A 19,726-nucleotide genomic window follows, 5' to 3' on the forward strand; every position below is an offset into this window, starting at 1 on the left:
TCCACAGTTAATAAAAAAAAACTCTTTACAAATCAATATTAAAGTGTAAACGTAACGCGATTAGACAAATTCTAACCACACTCCGGACACTCGCGATACTTACAGATACTTAATACCACAGCATATACACGGCTCAAATTAGCGTGTACCAAAAACCCAGTCATAAGTACACGCTAAATAATGACGTCATTGACTTGATGACGTTTAAGCGTGTACCTAACTTTTTTACTTGCGTACACGTTAGCGTGTACCTAGACACAGCGGTTAAAAATGCAGTACATATAGTGTATAGGGATGTATAGATCAAGTGAAATTGAAACATATCGAAGAGAAGAAAATTTGCACAAGAGTGCAAATTCACTGTCACGGTCAACTGTCAACTGTCAGTTGTCGGTTGATATGTCTTGTTTCTTAAGTGAAAAAAGTGGGTTAGTATTTTAGTTTTTTTTATTTTTTAAATATTTTAATAAGGCTTTAGATGTTTTTTTCGATATTACGTAACTTAAGGTGAATTCTTCCAAAATGAAACCAGTTTTATTCAAAACATTTTTGCTGTTTTTGTAATGTTTTCATTAAATCTTGTTCCTCAGTTAGATGAAATAAGTAAAGACATACTTTCATAATGCTGTGCAATTTTAACTTGAACTTGGATGGAAAATATTTTTAGACGGTGTGTGGTTATTCCAGAGCATTGTGTAAACTGTTATATTTAGGAACCTTCCAGATGATTCTGTAGCGAAAATAGTCAGATTGAAATTGAACATTTTTACTCTTTTACTTTGTGAAATTGAATTGACTTTTGAAGATGTCTTTTCCTAGATCTCATTTTGTAAGTACTTTTATATATTATGATTTATTTATCCAAATATGGTTTTTCCCATGATGATGATTCTATAATTTCAAAATTTATTTTTAGATGTTTTAAATTTTTAATCATATTTTTATATTTTTAAACTAAACATTACCAAATCTGATGATAATAAGCCTAATTAAATTATAATATTTTAGAAAAATTCTTGGAAGTAACCTTAAAATATTTTTTAAGTTAATTGTATGGGAGTAGTTATTGAATTATTGTCCTGGTCATTTTTCCTATTTTTTGCGGAGTAACAATGATTTAATTGAGTGTTACCAAAGTTTACTTATAATTTTATGTGATGTGTCATGTAGCATGTAGTACTTATTCAATTTTGAATATGATACCTACTAAGGTTTCTTATTGGCTCATTGGTGTAATTTCAAATGTGAGATGTATAAATAAACTTATACCCAACTCATTTAGTGTTCTATATTGATTACAGTTGAATTATTTATTGAACGGTTAAGTTACCAGTTACAATATTTACTTACTGCTTTTATCAAAGCATACATTAAGAATGAAAGTGAAAACAAAAATGTATTGTTGGTGTTGAGTTTTTTCATAGTTTGTGATAATTTTTTTTTATTTAGCTTAATGTCTTGAGAACTCATGGCCATTGACATGGTACTATGTTTCGCAATCAGCTAGTCTAATGTGTAGTGTGTGTGCGAGTGTTGAGTAAATGTCTTGTTACTTAGTAAAGTCGACTTCATTGTCTTTACAAAGAGACACTAATTGTATCCGAACATCTGTAGTTCCTCTGGTGAGTACCAATCCCATAAGGATTGCCAATATTTCACTTTAAAGATAAGAAATAACATAGAATGCCAACTTTAAAACATAGAAGATCATAAGCTGATTTTCATTTGAATAACTATTTATCCATGGATGCCATAGAATGCTGAAAAACAAAACTTAAGACTGAATTTATTATCAATTATTTTTCTACGTCTACGTTTGGAGTTTATGGCCTAATTGTCACATTTTTATTTACCTTGTTTTGACTTGCTAAAGCTATGTTGTTAGTGTTAAAAATTTTACTACAGAAATGCGATCTGTGAGTACCTATCTCTCTTCTTTTAGTATTCATTGTCTTATAGAATTCTGACTCACAATAACGTATTGAAATACTTTTTTTATTACTCCATATTTTCTTACTTTTCTGTGATGGTTATAATATCAAATACGCCAATTGTATTTTGTCACTACCAGTGGCGGATACAAGGGGGTGTCAAGAGGGTCATGACCTCCCCCCCTAGATGAAAATAAATATCAATTTATTAATCCTAAAAAAAGAAAAACTGAGCCTTCAAAAAAAAATTTTAGCCCCACCAAAAAAATAATTGAAAACCCTCTTATCCTAGGGTTGGTAAGACTAAGTGACCTTGCATCAGAGAAAAGTAATTAAATCGCCCTCAAGATCCATGACTAACTCCCCCAAAAAAATTTCTGGTCACTGGTTACTACATTGTGTATGAAAGTTGCATCCTTTGAATAATTGGATTATATCACAGAATAAGAAAGAACATGCAATTCATTTTTATACTCGGTTTGCTGATACCAGTTCCAACTGTCTAGGAAATTTCGTAATTATTTTTTGCTATGTTGGTTTTTACCAACGGCTAGCTGCTAGAAATTACTATAAAACCGAGCATATCGTACCTGAGTGCCATAAACCTAAAAAATGGAAAATCTGGTTTTTGGCTTAACGGTTCCTTTAGTAATCTGCATAGAGCACCTGTGTCGTTATTATCATATCCGGGCTCTCCCAGCATTAGAAAGCGCACCACAAGGCAGTTTGGTCCTAGTGCCATAACCTGTGATATGGCAGGTTGATTACGCACTAAGCCTCGAATTTTTACTATGGCTGCTTTAGCAGTAGCGCCTTATCATATTTTAAGGGTGAATTTCATTGTAAAGCAATGTCAATAATTAAAAATAAATAACAGCATTAAATAGCTACACACATAATCAACACGAATTTGGTTAACTTAGATAAGGAAATTGCAGGAAAAAAATGAAGAGTTCACATAACATCTTGTTTTTGCTCTCCTGAATGCAAATATTTAAACAGAAAATATTCACATGCTGTTAATTAACAAAATACTGTTGTGTATTGTTGTCATTTTGTCTAAAAATTGAGAATCGTGAAATTTAGATGAACAAGCCATCTCTTGATAATAAAAAAATTTAAAGTGTTACTTGCACAAACCAATTTAGTACACTCAACGAGACTTAGGAAGAAACTGAAAAATAAACTGGATCCACCAAAACAAATAATTCTTACATATGTATTGGCGGATTCGATTGAAATAGTTACTGACAAAAGCTTCCGACAGTGATAAATCCTCCTACACAAGAAGAAGCTACACCGACTCTAGTAAAAGATGCGGATTTTATTACCAAGCTAACACTACTGTTTCAAACAAAAGACATAAAATTTAACATAATTCTCTCTAGAACGCACTTAAGAATTTATAAATTTTAAAATAATATGGAAAATTTTAATGATGGTGCGGGGTGCACCCCGCAAAATGGGTTTTAAAACTAATAGGTGAAATGGGTGAATTTAATGCAAATAAAAAATGGACAAAAATAAAAAATATATTAAAAAACATAAGTGAGAAAATGGCCTGGGTGCAGTTGTACCCTGCACTGGCTTACAAGGGTTAAAATACTTACCTTATCCAAACTGTAAACTGTTTATATCATAATAGAAAATATTTTGTGATAATGATATTAAGACTAGTGTTGGAAAATTCTCGAGAATGAAAAATCAGAGAATATTCTCGATATGGAGAATTTTCTGAGAATGAACCCTACGACGCACTTAGGGATATTGTTGAAGATGAAATAGGGTCTTAAAAATCATGAAATTATATACAAAATTATGAGACTAAACAACAGTGTTCTTTATATATAAACAAAATACAAAAACAACAGAGAACACAAAATTTATTTAATAAAAAAATGAAGGTTTCTTCTTAACAACAAATAATGCAAGTAATGGATGTGATGATTTAATCAGAAAAACATGAGGCCTCAGGTTCAGAATATATTTCTATCATTATCTCATCATGGTCATCTACATTCTGCATTTCAATTACTGATGAGAAGGTGTAAAGGGGCATTTAGACGGGCTAGTTTTTGAAGCAATATGTTTCCGAAAATATATATTTGGTATGTTTCTGGCAACATTACAGCCATCTAATGAAAATATCGCCGTTTGGCTGAACCATGTGGCCAAAATCTTACTGGTATTTGAAAACTATTGCAGTGCCTGATGTGTTGCCGATAAAGTCAAACTGCTGTGGAAAATTTTGCATGTTGCTCTGTATTTCCTCTTTATTTCCTATACTCTGTTGTAATTTAATTTGGTTTTGTCAAAACATACACAAATAATTGTCTATAGTATTTTTACTACAAAAACGTTATTACGTAGGTCAAAATTTTTGACGCAAGAGAACTGTCAAAACATTAGAATGTGACTTTTCATTATTGCCATGTTTATAATAATCATGGCAATAATGAAAAGTCACATTCTAATGTTTTGACAGTTCTCTTACGTCAAAAATTTTGACCTACGTAATAACGTTTTTGTAGTAAAAATACTATAGCATTATTTCCATAGTTAAATTACTCATTGTTTCACGTTTACTTAGAAAAGCCCTATCCACATTTTCCGTTTTTCATTTTTCTTTTTTATGTATCGTCTTGACACGATTAAGGACGAAGCAACGAGAATATTCAAGGGAATATTCTCGAAAACGAGAATATTCTCTTGAGAATATTCTCTTCTTACATCACTAATTAAGACACACTGCAAATCCCACTTACTCATCATCATTCTCTTTGCCTTATCCCTATGCGGGGTCGGCTTCCCTAATTGCATTTCTCCACACAATTCTATCTTGGGACATATCAATGTTAATCCCCTTTACCAACATGTCCTGCCTTATCGTCTCCCCCCAGGTCTTCTTTGGTCTTCCTCTCCTACTCCTTCCAGGAATCTGCACTTCAGCTATTCTTCGTATTGGGTGATTAACGTCTCGATGTTGAACATGACCAAACCATCTTAACCTATGCTCTCTCATTTTGGCATCAATTGGTGCCACACCTAGACTTCCCCTAATGTACTCATTTCTAATTTTATCCTTCTTTGTCACTCCACTCATCCATCTAAGCATTCTCATTTCCGCCACATGCATTCGTTGTTCCTCTTTCTTTTTCACTGCCCAACATTCAGTTCCGTACATCATAGCCGGTCTTATGGCTGTTTTATAGAATTTTCCCTTCAGCTTCATTGGAATTTTTCTGTCACACAACACACCACTCGCTTCTTTCCACTTCATCCATCCAGCCCTAATTCTACTGCATGCACCTCCATCTATTTCTCCATTACTCTGTAATACCGATCCTAGGTACTTAAAACTATTGCTTTTCACAATCATTTCACCATCCAAAGATACCATTTTATTTGTAGTAGCTCCATCTTTGAATGAACATTCCAAATACTCTGTTTTTGTCCTACTAAGTTTTAAACCTATTTCCTCCAGAGCTTTTCTCCACTATTCCAGTTTTTGTTCTAAGTCTCTTTCACTATTTCCTACTAACACGACATCATCAGCATACATTAAGCACCATGGAATGTTACCCTGTAGTTTCGCTGTTATCTGGTCCAAAACTAATGAGAATAAATACGGACTAAGCACAGAGCCTTGGTGCAATCCTACTTTCACATGAAATTTATCAGTCTCTCCCACATGTGTCGTAACACTAGTCATTACTCCCTCATACATATCCCTCACAATCTTTACATATTCACCAGGGACTCCTTTCTTATTGAGTGCCCACCACAGAATCTCTCGAGGAACTCTATCATATGCTTTCTCAAGATCAATGAATACCATATGAGCGTTTGTCTCTTTACTCCTGTATTTTTCCATCAACTGCCTTATAATGAAAATTGCATCTGTTGTTGATCTACCCTGCATAAAGCCAAATTGATTCTCGGATATTTCGGTCTCTTCACGTATCCGTCTATCAATTACTCTTTCCCATATTTTCATGGTGTGGCTAAGCAGTTTTATAGCCCTGTAGTTTGTACATTGTTGTATATCTCCCTTGTTTTTGTAAACAGGTACCTGTATACTGCTTCTCCATTCGTCTGGCATTTGTCCGACTTCCATAATTCTATTAAATAGACCTGCTAGCCACCTTGTTCCTGTCTCTCCCAATTCTCTCCATACTTCCCCAGGAATATCATCTGGTCCTACCGCTTTTCCTTTCTTTATTTTTTGAAGCGGTTGAGCCACTTCCTCGTTAGTTATTTTGGTGACCATTGCTGCTACTGTCTCCGTTGACTCTACAGGCTGTCTGTCAAATTCTTCATTTAATAAGCTGTCAAAGTACTTTCTCCATCTCTTTTTGACATCCCTTTCGTGAACTAGTATTTTATTATTTTCATCTCGGATACATCTAATCTGATTAAAATCTTTTGCTTTCTTTGCTCTCTGTTTGGCTATTTTATATATCTTCGTTTCGCCTTCCCTGATATCAAGTTGATCGTATAGGTTTGAATATGCTTCTGCTTTGGCTTTTACTACTGCTACTTTCGCTTCCTTTTTCGCCACCATACAGTTTTGAAGATCTGTATCAGATCTGGTTTCTTGCCACTTTTTATACAATTTTCTCTTCTCTTTTATTTTTCCTTGTACTTCGTTTGACCACCACCAAGTCTCTTTATCTTCAAACTTTTTTCCTGACGTTTTTCCAAGTATTTCAATAGCAGTCTCTCTAATACTACTGGCCATTTTTCTCCAAATTGTATTAGGGCTTCCTTTCATGTTCCAACATATTTTTTCTACTATTCTTCTCCTGAATAGACCTTCTTTCTCATCTTTCAGCAGCCACCACTTGATTTTTTGTGGTCCTCCCCGATATTTTTGTTTAGTTTCGCTTTTTACTTCGATGTCCAGAACAAGCAGCTTATGTTGTTGGCTTACTGTCTCACTAACTATTACCTTGCAGTCCTTGCATTCACGTATGTCTTCTTTCCTTATCATGAAGTAGTCTATTTGGGAAATCCCACTTACCTACTAATAATATGAAATTTCCTTTTAATTATTCATTTTGTAAAAAATATTTTCTGCATCCAAAATTTAAATTTGCTTTGAAATGGTGAATGAAAATATATAATGGTAGGGGAGCCCAAAACAGGGATTTTTGCAGTTACTCAAACACATCAGAAAATCACATGGGGAGAAACCTTGTACCCTATAAATGTACCCCTACCACATGATACTATGACAAGAAGATAAATCAACGCGCATGATGGTCTTGCATCACTATCGCTCACTGTGACGTAAACCAGAGACAACTTTCCTGGCGCCAAGTTGAATTCTTCTCTGCCAAGTTGAATATCTCTCACGTGTTGCTTCAAAACGTATTGAATGAGATTTTTGTTTATTCGTTTATGTAGTAAAAACTTTTATATTATATAGTCATATAAATTTTTTGGTGAAAACGTTCAGTTTACTGTGTTAATAATATGTATCACCTAATTTGTTTATCTAATGCAAGTTGCTCTCAGCTATCTGTACCTACTTTATAAAGAAGACTAATTTTTGTTTACCGTGTATTGTGCAGTGGTGGGTTGTTTAAACAATAACAATAAAAAAAGTAAAACTTTTTTGAAGTGTCGTTCTTTCGTGTTTCCTAGAGACAAACACATACGTAAAGTGTGGGTCTCCAAGTGTTTTCAGTTTTCAGTGAGACAAATTTAATGTAGATACCGCGAGAACATTTTACAGAAGCTGACTATTGTTTAAAAGAAACACTATTGGGATTACCTGACAAGTGGAAGTTAAGAACTGATGCAATACCTTCTCTTCATTTAATAAAGACCCGAAGTGCTAAAACATCGATTGAAAATACACGCCAAAGAAGAATAGAGATAAGAAATGTATTAAAAACATGTGAGTATTTTGATTTTATACACAATTTAATGACAGACAAACTGTTTCTATAGATACTAATGTCCATTTCAATAGAACTCTGAATTCGAAGTAACACTTTATTTTTGATAGCTCCATAAATAACTCATTTTGGATGTATTTTTTACTACGAATATGGTAATGGAATGTGTTCTTTATATATTTAACTTTTATTGAAGAGAAAACACAAATGAACTACAACCTGAAATGTCAAATGTGTTAGATCAGATTGCAAAACAAAAGCAGTAGAAAAAACTTGCGACACAAAATTTAACGATATCGCTACTCAAACTGAAATGTAAGAGACAAAACCTATTTTTAAAATCCACACATTTACATAATACATATTTGTTATGATCTACTTAAAAATTATTTAATTTAAGTGAAAACAACATAGTCAAAAAAGCCATGGAACAAATAAAGAATTTGCAAACTGAAAATAAAAATTGAAGGAACTTCTTAGTAGAGAGAAGGAGGAAAAAGTACACAAAGAATTTTTACTAAAGGCAGTTAAAAAAATTAAAAACTAAAAACAGATTAAGTGGTCAATTGAAGATAATTGCTTCAGCAACGCTGCAAAGCTGCAAAATTTGCACGCTGCAGGGGCAAGGTCCTATCGTTAATTAAGAAAAAGAGGCTACAACCTTCCAGCTGTAGGAACGTTAAGACGATGGGATTCCGGATGCTAACGATAAATCGTTTACTTGGGTAAACCACGTTTCTGAGGGTGGTCAACCCTGGAATTTGTAACTAAATGTAGTGAACTGGAACATATTTTTCGTACTTATAATCGCAGTACATTAAAAATTACTAAACATTATCTGAAAAACCTATTAGAAGCCGCAAAACAAGTAAATCTCAGTGACAACGTAAAATTACTTTTTTTTAGATGTAAAATGTATTTTAAAATAAGGATGCTAAATAAAAATGTTAAAATTATAATATCCGCAAGAGAAAAATCATAAAAATTGTCAAATAATATCGTAAATAAATAAATAATAATAAATAACATTCATAAAGTCTCAAGTATGACACGCTTTTCGTTTATTTTTCAAATTATTTACGTTTTACCGGCTTTGTATAATATTTAATTTATGTCTTATATCTTTATTTATTTTATTTCTAATGTACACAATCAAATCGTAGATTCATATATTTCTATAATTAATTTTACAAATTAATTATGCATTTTCAAACCACGTATTCACATAAAGTAACTAGTTATGCATTCTTAGTGCAACATTTGGCATCAAGGGCCACTCACCGTTACAGTTCAAGTTTCATGTTATCCATTTATAATAATGAAACAGCGTTGCCATATGATTCATCGTCAAAATAAGATACACACAAGTTCCCTAGTTTAGTCTCGCAGTGACGTCATGCGCCAGTCGATTGAATTTAGAATTGCAAGTGTGCATATCTTCCTGTCATAGTATCATGCCCCTACCATATATGGACTCTTAATACAGAGGAGTTCGAAGGGGGCCCAAAAAATTTATCCTTAGAAAAACTCAAAATCGTCAGATTAAGGTAAAGTTACATGCAGAACAGTCTATGTTTTAAAAATATGATGATTTGAGCGGCGCATAAGGAAATGGATGAGTCATAAAGTTTCACAAAAGAACAGTGAATATTTCGCAAAATTAACATCAGATCAAAAAACTAAAAAATATGTGTTCAATATTTTTTAAAAATCTATCGAATGACATCAAACACGACCATTCACGGAGTTGGGGTAAGGGGTTACTTTAAAATCTTAAATAGGAGCCCCCATTTTTTATTGCAGATTTGGATTCCTTACATAAAAATAAGTAACTTTTATTCGAGACATTTTTTCATATTATGGATAGATGGCACTATAATCAGAAAAAACGATTGTTGGAAATGGAAAATTAAATTAAAAATGGAAAGTCCCCACTAAAATGGAAAACTTACTCATTTTGGTTTTATGACCTAATCTTCACAACCCAATAATTCCCCATAAGTCTCGAGTAGCTGCAAATTTAGCATACTTGCCTTCCTTACTATAATCCTTGTACCTAAATATTAACTGGCATTGTGGAATGCCATGGCTATTATTGCAACAATGTAATAATAATCATAGCATAATAATAACAAATAAAGGCAACAATCATGCATAGTTCAACTAACATCATTAAAATGTTCAATGTTGAATAATTATCTAAATAATGGGAGGGGTTGATACTATTTTGTGTACCATATTTATTAATCACTTCTTTGCTTTTTTTCGTATATAAGGATTTAAGGCTGTACTATAATTTATCACGGAATAATTAAATATCCAAATTAGTTCTTAATATTGAAATTACAACATATATAGTCCAGGGAACATGGAACTAAGCAAAAAAAGTAATCTGTTTGTGACACTGACTGGGCCAGGCAAACAACCGTTGTTTTGAGTAATATGGACCTCTAAGTATAACATAATAAACCAATATGTTTCCTGCAATCTATTTTTTGGACTTCACTTAGTTATTAACAAATTAAGGTCAAAAAACAGTAAACAGTAAAGAGTGCCATCTCTAAGCATAGATTTTATGACTTGAAGATGAAGAAAACACAGAGATATAGCAAATAAGTAGAGAGAAGAAGTAATTAATTAGAAGGATTATCAAGCATCAAACACATCAAAGGCAGGTGGAGATGATGAAATTGAACCGGAAATGGTAAAATACATGGGAGAAGAAGGAATACACTGGCTATGGAAAATATATAAAGAGGTGTAGAAAAAACAATGAATCCCTAAAGATTGGCAGAACAACATCATCGTGCCATCATTCATAGAGAAGCGACTAAGACAAGAAGTGGAAATGGAATTGGGAAAACAAGCAGCATTTATACCAAGAAGACAGACAAATGGCAACATATATATCATTAGGAACCTAGTTGAAAGAAGTATAGACATGGGGGGAAAACTGGTAGTATTATTTTCTTATTCATAGACTTAAGAGCAGCGTTTGACACTATAGACAGACAAATTATAGGGGAATGCTTGACGAAAATAAATGTACCAGATGATACATCGATAAAAATTATAGAAAATACTTACAAAAAGGTAAAAGGAAGGGTATAAATAACAGGGGAAAGATCCGAAGAATTTAATTGGAAGTAAGGTATTAAACAAGGAGATAATCTCAGCCCTTTTCCATTATAGTAGTAATAAATGATTTGATAAGAAATACTAGACTAGGAACCAATCAACTTACAGACAATAATAGGATACAATAGGATTACAATAAAATCATTAATGTATGTAGACGACAAAGTCATAATAGTAGATTCCGAGAATAAAATGCAGAAACTAGTGGATATATGGATAGAGCAAATATAATAACTAAAAATGGAAATAAAGTAAGGTAATGATAAAGAACGGCAAAGAAGATAATGAAATAAAGATAAAATGTAAAAGCTCATAACTGTAAATAGTTATGCTTTTTCTCATGAGGATCTTTCAGTGCGTCACAGTTTTTCGATTTCCTTCTAACGCATTAAATTGTATGTGACAGAAAAAAACGCAAGTCGGTGATTACATTTCGTCGGTGACATTTATAACATTTATTCTAGTTGTCAATAGATGGCGCCATAATCGAAAATAAAATAATTTGCGAATTATATAATATATCTACGAATATAATATGAACAATTTAAAAGACTATACAAATCAAAAGAAAATACCATTTTATAAATGCAATAAACACAATTGATTTCCAAATTGCAAATAAAATTTGACAACTGTCAGATTTAACTAAAATATCATGTCACTAAAATGTATTTTATCACTGACTTACCTTTTTTTCTATCATTTGTGACGCACACTGAAAAATGCTCATGAAAAGAAGCATATAACTTACGAATACCTGTGAAGTATAATTAGTAACGACAGAAAAATAGACTAGGAAATAACAAATAGAGCAAAAAAATCAAACAAGTTATACTATGCATTAGCCCCAATATTGGGAAAAAGAGAACTTACAAGAGAGACAAAGATGAACATACAATATGGGCAAATGTTTGGAACAAATTCATTATTTTGTAAGACAGCAACTTTAAGAAAAAATCTTGTGGCTGTTCGATTTTTATTTTTGAATTATGATTTTTTGACATATATATCATACTTGTGACGTCATCCATCTGAGCGTGATGATGTAATCGATGATTTTTTTAAATGAGTATAGGGGTCGTGTGGTAGCTCATTTGAAAGGGTACTCAATTCTCTATTCATTAATATAAGCGTTGATATATTATTTGTACAGGGTGTCTAAGAAAAATTATTTTGAATTAAGACACAAAAAGAAGAATGTATGTAATTTATTTAATTAAAAAAATACATTCTACTGCTTTCATAAAACAGAAAAAAAATGTTTATTTCACAAATAAACATTGTTTTTCGCTTAAATTAAATGTTCAAACTGTCAAGAGGCAGATGGGTGGCAGCTTAAACATCTAAATTGAGCAAAAAGCAATGTTTACTTATCAAAAAACATTTTATTCTGTTTTCTGGCAGCAGTAGAATATATTTTGATTTAAACAAATGACATACGTTCTTCTTTTTTTGTGTCAATTAATTTGATTAAAAAAAAAATTCTTGGGCACCCTGTATAAATAATTATGTTAAATTTTATATTAGGTACTGAATAGAAAATTTAGTAACCTTTCAAATGAGCTAGCACACGACTCCTATTATGATTTAAAAAAATCATCGATTACGTCATCACGCCCAGATGGATGACGTCACTAAAATGTCACAAAATCGACCTGTTGCAGGATTTTTCCTTAAAATCGCTGGCTTACGAAATAACGAATTTATTCCAAACATTTGCATCATACTGTATATAACACAATGTTATATCGACTGTGCTCTATGCAACAGAAAACTGGACAATTCTGGAAAAACATAAGAGTAGGATAAATGCAATGGACCTAACCTAACCTAAGAGGGAAAGTTGGATAGACAAAATGGGATAGATTAAGGAACATGACTATTAGGAGAATGGCCAGCAAGAACCAATAATGAATAAAATAGCAAAGAGACAAATGAACTGGTATGGGCATTATTTTGATGGTGATGCAACCCAATATAATTACAAGAAATTACAAGAGGCAGACCAAGAGAAAAAACTGGATACAGAAAGTAGTATAGGCGGGAAAAGTTAAGCAAAAATCACTCGAGGAATTGAAAATAATGGCAGGAAATCGAAAAAACTACTTGGAACTTACCGCGCTGAGCAGATGGGACGTGATTTATAAATTGTAAAATTCCCTCATCTTCTTTAGTCTCAGCATCCGTTATGGCTTGCAAATTTTAGAAGCCTCGGAGGTGTAACAAGAGAAGGCGCCCATTGTTTTCAATCTAGTGGGATGTAGAGTAATATTTTTAATATAGTTTTATGTGCTATTAGATTGAAAACTTAGTATTTTTTAATAAAATGAATATTTACTAACTTATTCCTATAATAGACCAGGGCGCATCTGTAAAAATATTAGTACATTTGGACGTTGAGAGTTGACTCAAATTTTTTTGCAGAAATTGCTTGAAACTCAAATAATAATATTTGAGTTATCCTCCCACTCAAAAAGGTCCGGAACATTGTTTAAATAATCAAAATGTCAAAATATGAAGGAAAAATTCGAATTTTTTATTGGTTTTTTGATTATAACTTTAAAACTATTCATTTCTGAGAAAAGTTGTACTGACATAAAAGTTGCGTAATTAAATTTCCTACAATATAAAATTGGTTAAAAATTTAAAAAATAGTCACCCTTGTTGCAAAATAGCAATAATTGCGAAAAATACCATACAAAAACAAGTATTCGCATTTTACGTTTTTCAACCATTTATGCTACACTTAGGAACTTCATATTTTACCCAGAAAAACTTTATGATATAGTAAAACAACACTGTAAATTTCATTAAGATCGGTTTAATAGATTTTGCAAAATAAATTTTGCAATCCAGCTTTCGCTGAAAAAATTCATTTTTTTTAAATGTTGCTGGACTGAAAATAAAGCAGATAGCAAGTTGAATTTTTTTTTTGGTTATAGAAGTGTACTGTACCTTTCATTTGCAATTTGCAAAATTAAATTAATAATTTAATTAATAAAAATCATTTTTTAATAATATTGTGGCTTATTTCCCATTATAAATAGTTAAAATTGCAAAATTAAAATCGATTAACTACCACGGCGTCAGGAATTATTTATTATTGGTGCTACGCGCAGGACAGCGGATAGTTTGCTCTGATTGGGCATTCCAATGACCTTTGATAGTGATTGATACATTTTAATTTTTATTACATTTCGATATAAATAAATAAATTTGTTTATTGCAAAATAAAAACACATACTCTATCCTTTGAAGTAACACTCTTTTTAGCAAAAACTTTCTTTGTTCATATATTTTAACTTAGAAAATAAGAGTTTATTATTTTTAAACATATGCAATTGTTTAAACAATATTTCACAAACAATAATAAAATTAGTTTGATTTTTTTGGAATTAAAATATTAAAATACAACAAAATATAGAGTAAGAAAATAATATATTAGATAAAGGTTGGAACAAATTTTGGTGGAAATCAACTTGTGTTAATCGAACACCGCTGTCCTGCGCGTAGAACCAAAAATTAATGTTTATTTAAAAAGTTTCCCGACGCCGTGGTAATTAATCGATTTTAATTTTGCAAATTGCAAATGAAAGGTACAGTACACTTCTATAACCAAAAAAAAAATTCAACTTGCTATCTGCTTTATTTTCAGTCCTGCAACATTTTAAAAAAATGAATTTTTTCTGCGAAAGCTGGATTGCAAAATTTATTTTGCAAAATCTATTAAACCGATCTTAATGAAATTTACAGTGTTGTTTTACTATATCATAAAGTTTTTTCTGGGTAAAATATGAAGTTCCTAAGTGTAGCATAAATGGTTAAAAACCTAAAATGCGAATACTTGTTTTTGTATGGTATTTTTCGCAATTATTGCTAATTTGCAACAAGGGTGACTATTTTTTAAGTTTTTAACCAATTTTATATTGTAGGAAATTTAATTACGCAACTTTTATGTCAGTACAACTTTTTTCAGAAATGAATAGTTTTAAAGTTATAATCAAAAAACCAATAAAAAATTCGATTTTTTCCTTCATATTTTGACATTTTGATTATTTAAACAATGTTCCGGACCATTTTGAGTGGGAGGATAACTCAAATATTATTATTTGAGTTATTTTTAAGCAATTTCTGCAAAAAAAATTGAGTCACCTCTCAACGTCCATCTCAAAACAGATGCGCCCTGGACTATAAGTAAAATTTAAAAAAAAAAATATTTTCGCCAAAGTATTTGCTACAAAATTGGCAGCTTTTCGATATTATCTTTTCCGTAAATTAGCATTATAGTCATAATAATAGTAGAAAGTTGGCACGTTAAAACCTTTTTATTTTCTTCTTATTACACAGTGTAATACCAACGAACCATAATATATCTAATAGATTTTCTAATATATTTACTTAATAAACTAAATGCTAAAGTGTTAATAACGAAACGCGAGGAACAAAATGTTTCAGCTTTTCTTTTTGTGTGCTGATTTATTAAATCGGTCTTTGAAAACATCATATTAATGAAAGTATCGTTCGATAACTAAAAGCTAAAAGGTTCAAGTCTTCACTGTTTGGAATTCGGGAAATCTTCGTTACCATTCTACCGAATTATGTTAAATACGACTGCGTAGAAGCACGTGACGGGTACGGGAAAAGAATCGTCACCCACGGGGCGAGCACAGCAGGTACACGTCGCTCACCACGTCGCTCGTCCCCGTTGTCGCCCCGACTAGTCTAAGAGCTAGAGGCGAGAAATCATCGTCATAAGTAATATGGAGTTTGGCATGTGAAATGTATCTATTGTATGTTGATAATTATGACCCCTTTCAGGCTGACACCTCAGTGGATACAGGGAGTAGCAATAAGGGATGAAAGGGGAAAGTTAACGCAGTCATTAAAGGTTTTCACCTCCTATTTTGTTAAACCTCCATCGATTTACATGAAAATTGGTGAGTAGTTAGAGCATACCTCAAGAAATAAAACTGATATGGTGCCAACGTGCGCTTTTACCCTGGGGGTGGATGCCACACCTTCTCAGAGGTGAAAACTATTTTATTAAAAATAACCCCACTAATCGATAGAGGGACAAATTTTAAGCAAAATTTATTACCTTTAATTATTAAAATAAATCAATACTTTTTGAGTTATTAAAGATCAAAGATTTGAATTTTTCGTGAAATAAATGCTTGATGTAAAGCGGTTTTTCGTAAATAATTCAAAAACTGTAAGTTTTATCAAAATAGTTATGATTACCAAAATTGAAGATAATAAAAAATAAAAGAGATTTCTTATTCGAAAAACCTTTGAGAATTAATAAAAAGTGAGTTATAGGTGATGGAATGTATATTTTTTTTCGGCTAGTACCCAAATCTATGTATTTAAGCTCAAATAACGGGAAAACGGTGCATTTTATAAAATATATTTACTGAACACTTGTCAAAGTACTTAGAAATATGTATCAAATGAGCTCCCGGAAAAGTTGATACCATTAAACATTATGCTACAAACATTTTTCAAAGTTTAGGCTCCAAAAATTTGGAGCTTAATTATTATATTATTTATATAAGTTTTTAAAATTGCTTTAAGACATTTATATAAAATATAGCAAAAATGTATTTGAATATTATGTCAAATGTGCCCATTATTGGACACCCTCAGTTTCTGTACATATTCAGTTTATACAGGGGCGGTTCTAGACCAAAAAAATTGGGGGGCAAGGGAACACAACCGGTGAATAAACAAGATAACGTACCTTTTTAACGAAAATTATAGTACAAAAGTACTGTAAAAACTGAAGGGGGGGGGGGGGGATAATATTTTAGTAACATACATTTAATTAATAATAATATGTTCTTTTTATCATTCGTAACTTCACGCATGTGCTCTTAAATTAACGCTATTTTATAGATACTTGCTACTGTCATTTCGGAGTCGGCGTTTGTTTTGAATATATATTATACCTATACTAAAAAAATATAACTGTTTTTAACATGGCAACAGAATACACTTGCGTGCTTAAAATAAATTGTACAATTGATACAGATACTGCTGTGAAATTATTTAGTGAAAATTTCATATTACAGTAGAGTCTCGGTTATCCGCCATAAACGGGCCGACGGAAGGGCGGATAAGCAAAAATGGCGGATAATAGGGAGCGCTAAATGAAACACAAGTTTAGGCCTTGATGATTTCCAGTCTCCGATAGGAGTGGCACAAGAAGAAGAAGAAGATAATCAGTTTAATTTTGACGGACATTGGATAGAATGATTTGGATAGAGTGATTTAGGATGAACGAAAAAAACTAGCGATTTTCATCTGCCTTGCCGATGTATCTCGTTTTGTTGCTGCCAATACTCGCTATCTTGTAGCATCATAATATCGACAGCTCTGGCTTCTTGTTGCTCGTCGTATTTTATCTCATCTTAAAAAAATTTTACTCATTCTTTAATATTTTCAAAGTTATATAAATTTGAAAAAAAAAATTTTTTCTTAAATGGTGCGGCGGATAAAACGGAACGGCGGATAACCGAAGGGCGGATAACCGAGACTCTACTGTATTTCAAAAATATATTACTTCATATAAACTGTAAAACAATTGAAATATCAAGTAAATAAATATTACTTATTAATTTTAATGTAAGTAATGTTAAACGGCAGGTTACAAATTTTTGGTGCTGTCTACCCAATGATTTATGTATTATGTATATTATATTGTATAATATACAGTGTGTCTACTTAAGTTGGACACATATTACGGGACACTTTTTTATTTTTAATTTTACGAAATAAAGTTATAATTCGTAAAAAGTTCTGCATCGTCTAAAACCTACGATTCAATCATCAGATAGCAAATTTTATCTATATTATAGGAGGTATTTTAAAAAATATGAATTTCGCTCAAGATTAAAGTACCTATTAGTATTTAATTTTTTTCTCAAATTAGAGATACCTACCAATCATCTTGGAAGGACAATGTGGAGTTCGAATCGGGGGTGAAACTATTAACAACATCAGATATGCAGACGACACCGCGATCATGGCTGAAAACATCGAAGATCTTCAATTCCTTATAGATCGAGTCACTAGAGAATGCTCCAATAACGGACTTAACATAAATGCAACAAAGACAAAGTTACTTTTGGTTAGTAAACAAGACGTCGGCCCTATGCAACTAATTGTCAGTGATGAATCAATAACAAAAGTTAACCATTTTAAATACAGTGGAACCCCGATAAGTCGGCCCCCGATAACCCGGAAGTCCGGCTAACCCGGACCGATTTTCATCAGACAAAAATTTAACAAATAAACAATTTAACAATTTTATCAAATAAAAATGTATGTAGGTCAAATAATATTTGAGAGATAATGTGTATTTGTGTAATTTGAACACATATAAGTATGTACAACAGTAAAAATGATTCATGCACACGGCGGCAGGCACACTTATCGGAAAGAACAGGCACCTGTCTGTATTCCTTTTCCGTTATTTATGTCAAACTGTCTTAGCATTGTTTAAAATAGACGTGACTATTTAAAAATTCTTTTTTAAAACAATGGCCTTAGTCTGTTCTTAAATAACAACATTGTTTTAATCACTTCCGTTCTGTAATCGTGCTTCAGATTGTGTTTGCCTGATTTTTGTCTACGTAATGGTAACAAAACTGTAATGTTAACAAAACGTAAAAATGTTGTGACAATGGAAAAGAAACTAGAAACATTAGGTAGGATTGATAAAGGCGAATCTTTAAAATAAATTTATTGCAGCATCATAATATGATATTATGATACCATAGGTCTGGATCCCGCGTATGAAAAAAAAGTTGATTAATAGCAAGCTAAAAATTTGTTAATAGCTTAAGGGTGTCTAGTCGGATAAACTTTGATATATGAGAACACTGGAACAGGGGCAGTTTTAATTGTGGAACAGGTAAAAAATCTGGAACGGTCAGAACACGAAAATGGCACATTTGTTTTGTCCGACAGAACAGACATAAACTCTCCGAACAGAGATTAAACTCTCATGCAAAAATCAGACTGCTATTTATCACCTGTCATAATTCCTGTCATTTGACATATTCTACATGTTCCACTCATTAAAACGCCAATTTGGTGATAAATAGCAGTCTGATTTTTGCATGAGAGTTTAATCTCTGTTCGGAGAGTTTAAGTCTGTTCTGTCGGACAAAATACATGTGCCGTTTTCGTGGTCTGACCGTTCCAAATTTTTAGCCTGTTCCACAGTTAAAACTTCCCCTGTTCCAGTGTTCCCATATATTAATGTTTGTCCGACTAGACACCCTTAAGCTAATAACAAATTTTCAGCTTGCTATTTATCAACTTTTTTTTCGTACGCGGGATCCAGACCTACCATATTATGGTGTCGGTACATCTCTACAGTATGACTGAGTTTTTTACCAAGAAATGAACAAAACTCTACACTCTATACAACTATAGGTAATTTAGATGTGTACTGTGCATATGTGTTTCATGTTTTTGTAATTATAATGGAGGTTATTTATTAATTTTTACTATATTCTCCGGCTAACCCGGATTTTCGATAACCCGGATCGGCCGCGGTCCCGATTAATCCGGGTTATCGAGGTTCCTCTGTACCTAGGATGTTGGATAAACGAGACACTAGATCCGGATGAAGAAATTAAAACTCGTATAGAAATTGCAAGAGGAGCATTTATGAAACTTAGATCTATTCTGAGCAACTCTCAGCTGAACTTACAACTAAGAATCAAGTTCCTAAAATGTTAT

The 19,726-nt window shown here is 32.2% G+C and overlaps 1 protein-coding gene across 3 annotated transcripts in view; it reads left to right on the top strand.

Moving 5' to 3' along the window:
* Nucleotides 1-281: 281 nt before the first annotated feature.
* The window catches only part of LOC114332132 (BAG domain-containing protein Samui), a 45,543-nt gene continuing 26,098 nt past the window's right edge, over nucleotides 282-19,726 (top strand). The window contains exon 1 of one of the 3 annotated variants that reach the window (XR_007697096.1): nucleotides 282-428. Coding sequence is in view for 2 of the 3 variants with exons in the window: in XM_050646829.1 (XP_050502786.1) it covers nucleotides 1,542-1,622 (81 nt within the window). In the remaining variant the exon portion in view is untranslated. Of the gene's footprint in view, nucleotides 429-512; nucleotides 830-1,526; nucleotides 1,623-19,726 lie in introns of those variants that run through there. The other 2 variants (XM_028281867.2, XM_050646829.1) reach the window with 2 other exon arrangements.

Source organism: Diabrotica virgifera, chromosome 3, assembly GCF_917563875.1.
Source record: "Diabrotica virgifera virgifera chromosome 3, PGI_DIABVI_V3a".
Lineage (NCBI taxonomy): Eukaryota > Metazoa > Arthropoda > Insecta > Coleoptera > Chrysomelidae > Diabrotica > Diabrotica virgifera.